This window comes from Oryctolagus cuniculus, chromosome 7 (assembly GCF_051225735.1).
Source record: "Oryctolagus cuniculus isolate XC-2025 breed Fujian yellow rabbit chromosome 7, ASM5122573v1, whole genome shotgun sequence".
Lineage (NCBI taxonomy): Eukaryota > Metazoa > Chordata > Mammalia > Lagomorpha > Leporidae > Oryctolagus > Oryctolagus cuniculus.
In genome coordinates this window covers 63,091,819-63,106,103 of record NC_142873.1, presented here as the reverse complement: position 1 = coordinate 63,106,103, position 14,285 = coordinate 63,091,819, and the positions used below count along the sequence as shown (strand labels likewise).

The 14,285-nt window shown below is 40.3% G+C and overlaps 1 protein-coding gene across 4 annotated transcripts in view; it reads right to left on the bottom strand.

Annotated features, from left to right (window-relative positions):
* Positions 1–14,285, bottom strand: part of VAV3 (vav guanine nucleotide exchange factor 3) — a 404,596-nt gene that overhangs the window by 180,642 nt on the left and 209,669 nt on the right. For all 4 annotated transcript variants that reach the window (XM_089300258.1, XM_089300260.1, XM_089300257.1 and 1 more), the window contains exons 8-12: positions 13,117–13,220; positions 10,608–10,707; positions 5,559–5,654; positions 2,571–2,639; positions 508–594 (exon numbers count right to left, since the gene is read on the bottom strand). In XM_089300258.1, coding sequence (XP_089156384.1) covers positions 508–594; positions 2,571–2,639; positions 5,559–5,654; positions 10,608–10,707; positions 13,117–13,220 — 456 coding nt within the window. The remainder of the gene's footprint in view (positions 1–507; positions 595–2,570; positions 2,640–5,558; positions 5,655–10,607; positions 10,708–13,116; positions 13,221–14,285) is intronic.

Here is a 14,285-nt window from a genome sequence, read left to right as displayed (position 1 = left end):
CACCCATATGGAATGCCAGCACTGCAGGCAGCCGCTTCACCCACTACGCCACAACGCTGGCCCCAATACAGCATTGTAAAACTCTTCACTCTTTTCTCAGTCAGGCAACCATCTTGTTGACCATTACAGTCCCAGCTGGAAGCACCGTGTCTGAAGCATATGGTCACCCACTAAATATACAGAAAAGGAATGACTAGGAGACAGCCATAAGTAGGTAGGTAGGTGAGGGAAACAAAAGAAACGAAACGGAATCCAATGTTTAGAATTCAGAGTTCGTGGAGGAGAGGCAGAGTGTGACTAAGGGGCGAGGGACAAGTGATAGCAAAAGCCCCTGGACAATGACAAGGCACAGGTGCCCAAGACAGGCACCGCAATACCGCCAGCTGGAGGAATCGGAAACAGAACCGCCAACAAGAGACACTCGAAGGTGCGCTTCTTTTTCACCAACTCTGAGAACGACCCCCGTCTGGGGAGGAGGGGAAGAGGGAGGGAAGGATAATTACATACCAAATTTTCTATAGACAGCTGAAACTGCTTAATTTCACGAAGCGTCTCATTATCTCTTTTCACTTCATTCACATACTGTGCCAAGTCCTGAAGAACAAAGAGACACAAAAAGAAGGCACATGAGATGAGGGAAGAGATACAAACGGCTCTGAAAGAAGACACATCATTACTTCCATGAGTGGTCAAAGTTACCGCCACAACGGCTCAATGACAAGAAAATGAATATTCAATCCATCAACGCTGCGCCTCCGGGGCAGTTTTATAATGTCTGGAATGCAGCTGGCAAGATGGAAAAGTTGTCCTCTTGCACACCCCTGAGAACAGTCACCATGCTGAGGCCTTAAGAGGCAAACACAAACAAAATGTGCTGCTCTGCGAGCCAAAGAACGGAAACTGGGTCAGAAGAATGGAAATGCCACGTGCACCCGTGACTGACCTTGGGAGCATTATGTTTTCACACAGGTTGGAACAAGGGCAAAACTGAAGGATTAGCCAGAAGGAGAAAAAGGAATTCAAAGTTAGACAACGCATATGGCAAGACTTTTCTGCAAGCAGTAGATGTCTTCCTGGTTCCTAAGAGTGCTCCATCCAGGCAGCTGGCTCGATTTTGCAGTCAATCAAGGAGAAATAAAGGAGATGTGAGGAGTTAAACAGCACACAAATTGAATTAAAGTGAACAAAAAGACATCGGCCGTGTTTCTCCATGTGCCGTCACCTATTTCAAAATGTCTTTTCTCATATTTGAGGAAACATTAGCTAATCTTCCCAAACTGTAGCTAGCTATTTTTATAACATGTGCTCCAGATTTTCCTATTTTCTAAGTTCTTTTTCTTCTCTGCCCTCTTAAATTCATCGGCAACAGTAGGAGCAGAACTCTGCAAACAGCCGTTCCTAACTTTGTTCTAAATGGAGGCCTTTTTGTAACAGGGACCTGAAAGTGACTTCTTCAAAATTGGAAACTTGGAACTTTTTTTTTTAAGATTTTTTTTATTTATCTATTTATGAGGTAGAGTTATAGACAGAGAGAGGAAGAGACAGACAGAAAGATTTTCCATCCATCGGTTCACTCCCCAAATGACCACAAAGGCTGGTGCTGAGCTGATCGGAAGCCAGGAGCTTCTATTGGGTCTCCCACAAGGGTGGGTGCAGGGGCCCAAGCACTGGGGCCATCTTCCACTGCTTTCCCAGGCCACAGCAGAGAGCTGGATCAGAAGAGGAGCAGCTGGGAAACAAACCAGCACCCATTTGGGATGCCAGTGCTGGAGACAGAGGATTAATCTACCACACCACAGAGCCAGCCCCTAACTCTTTATAATGACAAGTAATTGTGTGATGTATCTTGCTGGTGGTACAGAAGCCAACAACACAGGAACGTCAGTGCCCAAACTGGAAGAGGGCCTGGTTAACGCATTCTGCTTTGCTCTGAGCAGGGTCACATTGCCATTTTCTTTTAAAGAAAAAAAAATTGCATAAGTTTTCAGTTTGGGGCAATCACTATTTCTTTCAAGGTTATTTTTATTCAGTATATTGTAGAAGTTGGGGTTTTACATAATCCCCACTATGTGCAAAACATAACTGCCCTTATCTACTTGTAGTTCTTGATTTTCAGGATTACCTGAAAATAGAAATCCATACTGAAGTCCCCTTGTACTGATGCAAGCATCCCCAAGGGCAAGCCTAGCAGACAGCCTCACAGGAGGAAAATTAGTCACACCAGTGTCTCAGAGTCACCAGCCGACCTACCACTTCCACAAGGAAACAGTTTGCTACTAGTGACCAGGAAAAGAATGTGAAATAGAGCAATTATATTAAATCGCTCCTGGTGGTTATGAAGTTTGTCATCACATAGAAGTTAGTTTAATACATGTCTTGATCGTATGTGTTTTCGTCCAACAGTAGAATCCATGTAAGGACATCTACATCAGTAAAAAACACCCAGCTGTCCCCAGCAAAAACTAGTGTGTCTTATATTAAAGTGTCATATACACATATCAGCAATTTAGAATGCTTTATTTTTAGGCAAGAATCAAAAGTATAAGCAAATGACTGACACATCGCCTCACCTTCATTGCATCGAGAGCCAGTTTCAAATTTGCCTTCTCCACAGGGTCAGGGGTGTGTTTGACCAGTTCCTATTTGGAAGATACAGTTTAGTGCCACTTCCATCAGATTAAAACCAAGACATAAGAAAGAAAACATCTTTTGTAAGTACCATCACTCTCATTATTCTAGCCTTAATGTGAATAACCTGATGCCATGTGGCTTCATTTTCATCCCAAACTTCAAACTTTAAGATGAAGTAGAAGCCAAAATGACACAAGACACACTTGGAAGTATGTTTCTTTCAAAGATGAGTCTGAATTCTATCCCTCACCATTACACGGATACCACCTCCCAAAAGGTAAAGAGCTAATAGCTAACTGAACCAATAGGCTTCAGTCACTATCACATTTGGTTTCTCTACATTTTTGATCCCTTCTAGTGTCTTAGGGCCATCAGAATTTTCTATACCTTGCTGATATTGCTGTTATGGTTTGTTCATCTTAAATTTCTACCTAGTCTCTTAATCTGCATCTTGGGAAGTTATTGTCCTCTAGATTTGTCCTTTCTTATTTGTACTGTACATGCTCTACAAATTCTACCTCAACCGCTGTCCAAGCATCAACTACTAGCTAATGGGAAACTACTCTCAGCTGTATGTGCTAAGCCCAGAACTCAGTCCTGAGTCCTGGATGCATATAACCAACTACACAGTGCCACCTGAGTGTCTCACAGGGCCTGCCAATCCAACATGCCGAGAAGTTAATCCCTATCCACCTATCACCCATTCTTGTTATTGTTTATGTTTAATGAATGGCAGTATTTCCCTCTGTGTAATGACTTTAACAAAACCCTCAAAGGTATCCCAAACTCTCCTCTCCCCCTCACTATGTCCTGTTGTTGTTAACTTTAATCATGCCCATTGAAACCATCTGGTCTGCTGCTACCTGCTTCAGGTGCTTGCCTGTTTCAACCAGGGCCTCTGATGGGGTCTGTCTCCTGGCTGCCAGTCTCTCTGCACAACAATCCATTGACTCCTCCTGATCTGAATTCTGCAACCTCTTTCATTTTTTCTCTTTCCTCTTCCACCCTAACAACCTATGTTCTACCAATCCTAAATCAATAGTAATTATCAAAATACATTCTGATATCTCATCCTATATGAAATGGTTTCTCTCCTTATACAGCTTTTCCTCTCTGATCTACTTGCCAAACTCTTACTCATCTCTCAAAGCCCAACTCAAGAACCACTCCTCTGGGAAACCTTCTATAACAGAAGCCTCCATGCAGGTCCCCAAGCCTTAGGTCTACTTATTTCAGACTTTATTTGTACTACTTCTGTATCTCTTCTATGTAGCTACACATTGATGGGTTACCTGGCAGTTCACATGGCATTTTCCCCTTCTAAATGGTGAGCTGTATCATTGTAGGACCTCTCTTACATTGCAAGTGCACAATACTATTTTTGGTACATGAGAGCCTGCAAAAACTTTCATTCAATACCAATAGTGTGTTGTTTTACATGCAGGACCTACAGAGAATCTAGAAAGCATAGGAAGTCTATCAACTTTCTGCTCTTTTAGTTCTATTTTTACCTCTTATTTTTATTAAATAAAAATAGTAAAGTTTCTAGTCCTCCACTATAAAATATTCTAATATTTTAAATGCACAATTCAAATCATGCATTTCCAAAGTGATTTCTCCACTAAAGTATAATAGTAAGTAGGAAGTGTACAAATTTATAACATTTGTTCAACAAATTTCTAGATCCCAAATGTAGCTTATTCTTCACTACTCAGAGATGGAAAAAACACTGCTAGAATTTTTATCTATGTGTGGTACTCAAAATAAAACTTCCCATTTTAGAAAGTCATCATGGAACTAAACATACTCTTGAAATTCAAAATACAAAAGAACCCAAGAGAAATTAGGGAAAACAGTTTACTGAATCTGAAAAAAGTAGAGTCATATTTTATACTATCATATGTCTGTATAAAATCTTCTAAGAACCAAAATAGATATATTTTTTTCAAAATCATACCTTCTAAATTCTTCAATCAATATTTGAGTACACCAGAGTTACAAATAAATTATTATCTTATTTTGGTCATGTTTTTAGTTCCACAAAGCCTCAGAACCTGATTGCCTGAGTCTTCCTTATTAGTTTTTCATAAAATTCAATTTGATTAAGTTGCTTTGAGTTTAGGTCTTATAAATGTTTTAATGCATTTTTAAGGAATAATCAGGGTTTGAATTTTTCTGATTTCTCAGTAGAACAAAAATAGAAATGACTAATAATTTTGTGGCTACAGTTCAAGAAATTTAATATACACGATGCACAAAGCACAGCAGACTCAAAATTGTATTTCACATACAGGTAGTAGATCTTCTTAAAATGACATTTCACAAGCATCAGCAGAGCTGACAGACTAATACAGTAAGACATTTCTTTGGAGCAGAACTAATGAGTCTCCTGGTGTAGCTATCAAATTAAATTTATAAGACTCTCCACCCTCATTAAAGGACTAACCATGGAAACCATAAGCTTTGTGGGTTATAACAAGAATCACTTCAAAATAAATGGAGTCTTATTACAATTTATTAGAGAAGAAAGCAATACAGAATGTGGCACAATTCTCTTCATTGTTATAAGGCAAAAGGTCTAATATGATTAATCTGACAAAATTTAGATGCATCGAGACACTAATGAATGATTACTAGATCACTGCTAAGTACAGAAGACTTCGTTGAAGGACTTTTTATTTGCTTTGCCTTGTTTCTTCATTTTGCTTTTTTAAAATCAGTTCTCTTTGAAGGACACAAAATGTGACTGGCATATACAGAAATCATCTTTGCCAAAGGAAGAAAAAATGTCCAGTTGTTCTATAATATGTCAACATTTCACAGGAATAGGGCCCAAAATATGGAGTATCTGCAACATAGCTGATATTTCACTCACACGTCATTGAACGAACTAGTGAACAATAAACAAGCAGTTTTAAGTAGCATACCTGGAGGAGAAGGTGATACTTTAAAACACGTTGCATAGGAACCACAAGCAAATCCCGAAGAGTGAATTTCCCATTATTTGCTCTTTTGGAACACTCCTAATAAAGAGTTAAAAAAAAAAAAAACTTTGTTAGTTTTATCAAGGGGAGAAAGATACAGAATAACCAGGAATGTTATTATACAATAAACATTTTGTTATTTTCCTTAACAATGTTTCTCTCTAAATAACAGAAGGTTCTTCAATTTAAAAACAATCTCATAGTATTTCAATGCTAAATATGAACCAAAGAGAACTCTTATGTTTGAAAGTTACTTTCTCTAGTGTAAAATGGTGGTCCTGCAGTGTCTTCCTGAGTTTGTCTTTAGAGTGGTACCTTCCACCAAGCTCCCATAGTGGACACACGTAGACCAGTCTCAAGACACATGGCCAAAGGCTGGCACTATGGCACAGTGGGTTAAGCCACATCTTGAAACACTGGAATCCCCTATCAAGTCCCAGGTGCTCCACTTTTTTTTTTTTTTTTTTTACAGAGTGGACAGTGAGATAGAGAGAGAGAGAGAGAGAGAAAGGTCTTCCTCCACCACTGGTTCACCCCCCAATGGGCTGCAGCCGGCGCACCACACTGATCTGAAGCCAGGAGCCAGGTGCTTCTCCTGGTCTCCCATGCAGGTGCAGGGCCCAAGGACTTGGGCCATTCTCCACCACATTCCCAGGCCACAGCAGAGAGCTGGCCTGGAATAGGAGCAACCGGGACAGAATCCGGCGTCCCGACTGGGACTAGAACCTGGTGTGCTGGCACCGCAGGTGGAGGATTAGCCCATTGAGCCGCGGCGCCGGCCGAGCTCTACTTCTTATCCAGGTCCCTGCTAATATGCCTGGGAGGACAAGGAAAGATATTCCAGGTAATTGGGCCCCTGCCACCATGTGGTAGACCCAAATGGAGTTCCACACTCCTGCTTTTGGCATTGTCCAGCCCTGACAATTTCAGCCATTTGGGGAATGAACCAACAGATGGTTCATTGCTTTCTCTCTCTATCCCCCTCTCTCTCCCTATCTCTGTATCACTCTGCCTTTCAAATATATAAATCTTAAGAAAAATGGTCTACTCATCAAACCTGCCTTGAGCCTTGGTTGATTCAGTTCTCTCCAACTGCGATGTGCTTTGTCCGGCCACTATCAAAATTCATCACCCTCTTTGTAACAATCTCAATGAAAACTGTGTTTTCTGTATACATGTCTGCATATATCTGTGCCTTATGGGTCTCTTAATTACTGCCATGTGGAACATCTTCCCCAAAGTATCCTTTAAGCCTTTAACACGTCGTTTAAGCCTCTAAGAATTTAGCAATCACTTAATAAATATTTATTGACCTGAATGAAAGGGAATGTCTGACTCTGAAAAATCTGCCAAAGTACAAACTCTTTTCTCTTAAACACTTATGTAAAAATAGCATTGACTTGCTCACTCTTTTGACAGCAACAATGAATTTGAGGAATGTACTTTGAATATCAAAGCAAGAACAAGACTTGGCAACTCTTCACTATGTGAGCTCAGAGAGGTGATTTTTCTAATGTTACTATTTCTAACATATTGATGGCATCATTCAGAGATAGAATAATAAAGTGTCATTAAAAACACAGTCTTTATGGCACAGCAGGGTAAGATGCCTATCACATAATGGAGTGCTGGTTTGAGTTCCAGCCACTGCACTTCTGATCTATCTTCCTGCTGATGCACCTAGGAAGGTAGCACAGGATGGCCCAAGGGCTTGGGCCACTGCCACCATGTGGGCATCCAGGATGGAGCTCTCGGATCCTGGTTTCAGGCTGGCCAGATCCTAACTCTTATGGCATTTGGGGAGTGAACTGGTAGATGCAAGATTTTGATCTTTCTCTTTCTCCTTCCTCCTCACTCCCTTCCTATCTCTTCCTCCCATCTCCATTGTTCTACCTTCCAAATAAATAAGTAAATCTTTTCAAGAAAAAAAATATTTACTGAAGAAAATCTTTTTTCTTAAAAAAAGCACCAGTGGGGCCAGCGCTGTGGTGTAGTAGGTTAAGTCTCTGCCTTCAGTGCTGGCATCCCATATGGGCACCAGTTCAAGTCCTGGCTGCTCCACTTCTGATCCAGCTCCCTGCTGATGGCCTGGGAAAGCAGCAGAAAATAGACCAAGTGCTTGGACCCCTGTACCGGCGTGGGAGACCCAGAAGAAGCTCCTTTGGATGAGTCCAGATCCAGCCATTGTGGCCATTTGTGGAGTTAACCAGCCGATGGAAGACCTCTCTCCCAGTCTCTCCCTCCCTCTGTAACTCCCTGCCTCTCAAATAAATAAGTAAATCTTAAAAAAAAAAAAAAAGTACCTTCCGTGAGCAACCTCACTCATTCAAAATCCTCACACAATTACACATCCAAAACAAGGACATTTCCAGTTCGTGGAAAGGGTTACACTTTCACAAACCCACTCCTGCTCAGGAGTTTGTTTCTCTTTGCCCACGGGTAACGTGACACATCATCTGGAGCTACACAGCAGAGGTCATCAACTCTAACGCTCACGGTGACTCAGGGAGTGTCTGACTACAGACCTTAGGTAAAATGAACGGGGCACACATCCTCCTATGTCATCTTTTGTCTCTTCAATTACTATGGTTCACTGGAAGGGTAACCATCTCAGTTCATTCCTTCCTTCTACAGATTGTAGAGAGCTCTGGATCAGGGTCTCAAACTGGGGATCAATGTATAACATTGAGGTGAGCACACCTTACTTCCCCAGTTGCATTTTAAGCTCTTTGGAACCGAGGTAATACTTATACTTGTAGTACTATGCTATCTGATCAGAGTGTTAGGAACAGAAATGTCAAGCATTTAAAATTCACTATGATATGGAAGTTAGTTTCAAAGTTGTTAGCAGAAATATCAGTTACTTTGAGATCTAAGTTATAGGCTCAGGAAGTAAAGAACACAGCATAGCTAGCATGAATGAGACCTCAGTGCAAAATGCTCATTGGTACAGAAAGTAAGTAAAGGGGAGAAACAACTCTTCCAAAACACCCAGTCACCTGCTCAGCCTAAACTTAATTCTACCTGGAAGAAAAATAAAATGGGGAAGGATGAGCCAGGCTTTGAGGGAAAGATACAGTGACTCCATCACTCTCCTCCCCGTGTTGACTTGGTTCCAAAATAGAGAAGAAAAAGACCAAAAGTAAAAATCAATAAAAACAAAAATAACCACAAAACAGAAGACACAAAGAAGACAAAGAGACATCAGGAATAAAGCAGCTTTCTCTCCATCATGCTGGGACTTGCAGCAGGTAGGGCCAACACAGCAGTTCTTGGAGTGCTTTGCTAAGAATCTGATCGCTTCCAAATCAGGCCCGCAGGCAGAAGTAGGGGCATTCAAGCTGAGGGAAGGAGAGCCGGCAGTGCCTCGCTCTGAGCCTTTCAAATTCAGCCTGAGGTCCTCTCTTGCTGAGACAAATAGTGAGGATGTACGCTCTATAGTTAGAGACCCAGAGGACAGTCACCAGGCAGAACACTGACGGTGACTCTGGGAAAAATAAGAGCAACATCCAGACAGGCTGAGGACAGAATGAAGGTTTGCCTCACACTTTGCTGACCCTTATCTTGGACCACAGTTTTTTACCTTTATGTTTTAATAAAACTGCTTTAATGGTTTCTATATTAGGAATTTGTTACACGAGTTATCAAATTTTATTTTATCACAACATTTTGAGTCTAGGTGCCTTACAGATCTACCCTTAAGAGGCTCTATTCTCCAAACAGGGGCAGGACTCCTTTGCACTGATAATGTAGTGGATGTAATTTAGTGGTGAATCAAACTATCTCCAGCCTTAAGGTCAACATCATCAAGGGATACTAAGAGGTAAAGAAAAAAGATCCATGATATAGAGTTTGTACTACTGCTTGGTAATCTGTTCATGCACAAATTTTCTAAGCAATGTTTCCCTTTGTGGGAGTTACAAGCTATGAAATCATGCTAGACACGCCAAAATCATGAAGGAGTTCTGACTTAGAAATCATTGGCCACTTTTGCTCCTATTCACCATCTGACCTCACTGCTAAACTGAATGAAGAGCAGGGAAGGGATATTAAAGAGGCAAACAGCCCATGCATAGCCATTTAAAAGTTGAAGATATCTGAGATTTAGGACAACCCAACACATGGATAAGACATTTAAGGTGATGATTCATGTAATACAATCACTTATCAAACTTTTTTTAAAAGTATGAACTCTTCTCATGGAAGATGTGTGTGTGTGTGTGTGTGTGTGTGTGTGTGTTTGTACAATAATCATGTCAAACAATTTCCCAGACAGGTTCTATCATGACCTTGTGTTGTTTACACTGGCTGGTAAGTCATTTCTCAAATATTCCTGACTCTTCCATTTCTTCCAGAATGTCCTCCATGGGATCTCATCTGTCAAAGCTCCCCCTATCCTTCAGTGATTTAACTCAAATGCTGCCTCTTCAGATAAATCTTCCACAATCTGCACTGAGGTCATCATTCAATCTTACAGAGCCCTGGCATACAGTGTGCATCCCACCCACTAGAGCTTTCTATATTTTTATGGTCTTTCCTTCTTCATACAGGTAATATCCAAATCCTTCTTATACATTGCCCCTACATTTCTTATTTTTTTAATAAATATTTTAATTCTGCATATACAGCATTACCATGTATCTTACTCACCCTACACTTCTGAATACCAAGTTGACCCTAGGCAACTCTGCAAAGCCTCTCTGAATTTCAGCATCCTCTTCAATGAGATAAGAAAATTAGTGACAAATATCTCAGAGTCACAAGGGCCTAATGAGATAATGTACATAAAACATAGGTCCACCAATGTTAGGTTTTACTATTGTTACTGTTACTACTATATTATTATTTTATAGATCTATTAAAACATTTTATAAAGTTGACAAGAAATGTTATTTTATGGAAAATATACTGTTGCCCTGATTATAAAGAGAGGAATGTGGTGCTTTCAGGTTTGTTTTGCTTTACATCATAGATAAAAAAATAAACAGTCACCTCTAATTTCAGTTTGACATCTTCTTTTGTCTTAGAAATGTGGTCTAAACTAGAGATGGCGGACTCCACTCCACTGCAGTATTGCCCATAAATAACCAACCTGAAAAGAGAAAAGAGAGAAGAAATTGTAAGGCAAACAAGAATGATTGCAGAAGGAAATAGGCCGAATTTTCCTCTTCTTCAAGCCAGTTACAGAAAATAAAAGTGCAACATGAACTCCTTTTAATACACAGCACAAACACACAGTCAGAAAATGAGGGTCTCTCATATTCACAGTAATAAAATGAGTTAATTCGGGGGTCCAAATTTGGATGGGATTAATTCCATGTGCTTTTTTATAGCAGGTACACTTTAAAAAGTGGCTTAATGACTGTTAATGGTATTTGAGTAAATATATACATGTCTCAGAAACAACAGGTAACGTTCCCATTTTTGTTGCCAACATCTCCTATCCAAGAGCCAGTGTAAGTCCTGGCTGCTCTACTTCCTATTCAACTCCCTGCTAAGGCACCTTGAAAAAGCAGCAGAAGATGGCCCAAGTATTCAGGACCCTGCCACCCATGTTGGGAGGAGTTCCTGGGTTTTGTCTGGCTTAGCTCCCTCTACTGTGTCAATTTGGGGAGGGAGCCAGTAGATACAAGATCCTCTCTCTCCCTCTCCCTCTCTCATACACACACACACACACACACACACACACTGCCTTTCAAACAAATACATAAATCTTCTTATAAAATTTAAAGTTTTGTTTAAGCTCTCATTAGAGATAACTTTTTCACTGTATATTCACACTCAAAAACAGTTATATTTTCTATTACAATTTTATTGCAACCACTATTTATAATTTCACTCATTAATAAACCTTCTACTCCTTACTACTTTTGAATTAAGAAACATCTATCATCTGAAAAGTAGGAATCATAGGCCTGAACTCTGCTGGACACAAGATTGGTGCATGGACCACAACCCACTTCAGAAAGGTGTATCTGTAGCAGTACAGAAACTTAACCAAGAGGCTGGTGCTTCTTAGGTTTCATTTAGCTGCTTACTAGAAAAAACTAGTAACGTATTAAAGTTTATCTAAAGGGTGACACAAAGCAATTCATTAGCCACTTCCTAGTCAGTACTTAGAATTATATGGGTTGATTTAAAAACAGAATTATATTTTAAGTGAAATTTCTTGATGATTTAATTCATTTGGGATTTTTTTTCTTTCAAACTTAAGAAAACTGACTTTGACTAGAATCTAATATGCCAAAAGAGAGACAACAAATATTAGTCAGAAGAAGTAACAAGTATCTGCTAACTTATACCCAAAGTCTACAGACAGGAACAAGAATTGAAATTCCTTACTCAGGATTGCATCACTAGGTAATGACAAGGCCTGCAAAGGACTCTCAGCCTTCTGACTTGTTTTTTTTTTTTTTTTTTTTTTTTTTGACAGGCAGAGTGGACAGTGAGAGAGAGAGACAGAGAGAAAGGTCTTCCTTTGCCGCTGGTTCACCCTCCAATGGCCGCCGCGGCCGGCGCGCTGCGGCCGGCGCACCGCGCTGATCCGATGGCAGGAGCCAGGAGCCAGGTGCTTTTCCTGGTCTCCCATGGGGTGCAGGGCCCAAGCACCTGGGCCATCCTCCACTGCACTCCCTGGCCACAGCAGAGGGCTGGCCTGGAAGAGGGGCAACCGGGACAGAATCCGGCGCCCCAACCGGGACTAGAACCCGGTGTGCCGGCGCCGCAAGGCGGAGGATTAGCCTAGTGAGCCGCGGCGCCGGCCCTCAGCCTTTTGACTTGTAACGCATAAGCCCTGCATTGGATCCCTTCTGCTTTTTTCAATAATACATATTTAGAGCTCAAATTATCAACCTGAAGTTAACAGTCCCCTGTTCTAATTACTGCCGAGGTAGTATTGTGATGAAAATAGCTATTTGTTAGTCATTTTAATACTACCCCTTCTCTATAATTACAAATTTATACCCATATTTTTGTTTTATATATATATGTATATATGTGTATACATATGCGTGTATATATACACACATACATATGTGTGTATAAATATATACATGTATATAAATGTATATATGTATATGTATACATACACATATATAAATGTATATACATATATACACATATATAAATGTTTATAAGTTGTACATGCTTATGGGGTGCTACGTATTTCAATATAGGTATACATCAGGTAATGTTCAAATCAGGATAAATTTATGTATATCCTCAAACATTTAGGTTTCCTTTATGGAAAAACATTCCAAATGCTTTTTCTAGTTTTCAAAAGACACTCACACACAGAGTACTTCATCATTATCAATAGTCACCCTACTGTATAACTTTCAGTCTATCTAATTGGAACTTAGTACTTGTTAATTGACCTTTCCCCATCCCTCCCTCCACTCTACCCTCTAATCACAGGTAGCCAACATTCTACTCTCAACATCTATCAGATCAACTTCTTAAGGTTCCACACAAGTCACAAAATTAAAAACTGGACAATTACCTTTCTTTGTAGTTAATGAAAACTTGATACAAGTTCTGGTCATTTTTATTTACAATGGAATCATGAATCTCTTGCATTAAGTTCCGATGAACTTTTACAAGTTCCTTAAAAAACAAAACAATGTGAAGTAATCAGAACCAATAATCATACTCATAAATATACCCCAAACCTAAAATCCCTATTGTAGCTAGTAACCACTCAATATATTCACAATGTTCTCAATATACAAAATTGCTAACTTTAAAAAAAAAAAGAGAGGAAAAGAAGGGGGAAGAGGGGCCGGTGCCACGGCTCACTAGGCTAATCCTCCAACTGCGGCGCCGGCACACTGGGTTCTAGTCCCAGTCAGGGCACCGGATTCTGTCCCGGTTGCCCCTCTTCCAGGCCAGCTCTCTGCTGTGGCCCGGGAAGGCAGTGGAGGATGGCCCAAGTCCTTGGGCCCTGCACCTGCATGGGAGACCAGGAGAAGTACCTGACTCCTGGCTTTGGATCAGCGCGGTGCGCCGGCCGCAGCGCACCAGCCGCAGTGGCCATTGGAGGGTGAACCAACGGAAAAGGAAGACCTTTCTCTCTGTCTCTCTCACTGTCCACTCTGCCTGTCAAAATAAATAAATAAATAAATAAATAAATAAATAAATAAATAAATAAATAAAGAAGGGGGAAGAGGAAGAAGAGGAAGGATTTGAGGGGGAGGAGAGAAAGGGGAGTAGGTAAAAGGAGACCACGCTAGTGGAGAGAAGGGGGGGAGATGAGAGGAAGAAAAAGAGACAGGAGATGTTTATGGGCAACTACACTTTCAGATCTGACTTGAAATATTAGTGCTCTATGAAAAAAGAAATTATCTCAAAAGCTATTAAGATATAATTTCTTCCTTGTATAAAAATATGTCCAATTCATTTTAGTTTTACAATCAGTACAAATTTTTAAATAAAACTGTCCCAGTGCTTAATGTTTTATTGACAGGGTAAAGTAATGATTCATGTCCTTAGGATACAGAAATGTAGATTTGTACTTTGGTCAATTAGTGGTGTCCTGGTGCTAAGCTAACAATAATCATACTGAATTACTTGAAACCAGACAACTAATTGCATAAATAAGGAGCAAATAAATTGTACTAGACAACTGACTGGAGCACTCAGAAGTCAGAATCTCACATTTCTCTCATAAGC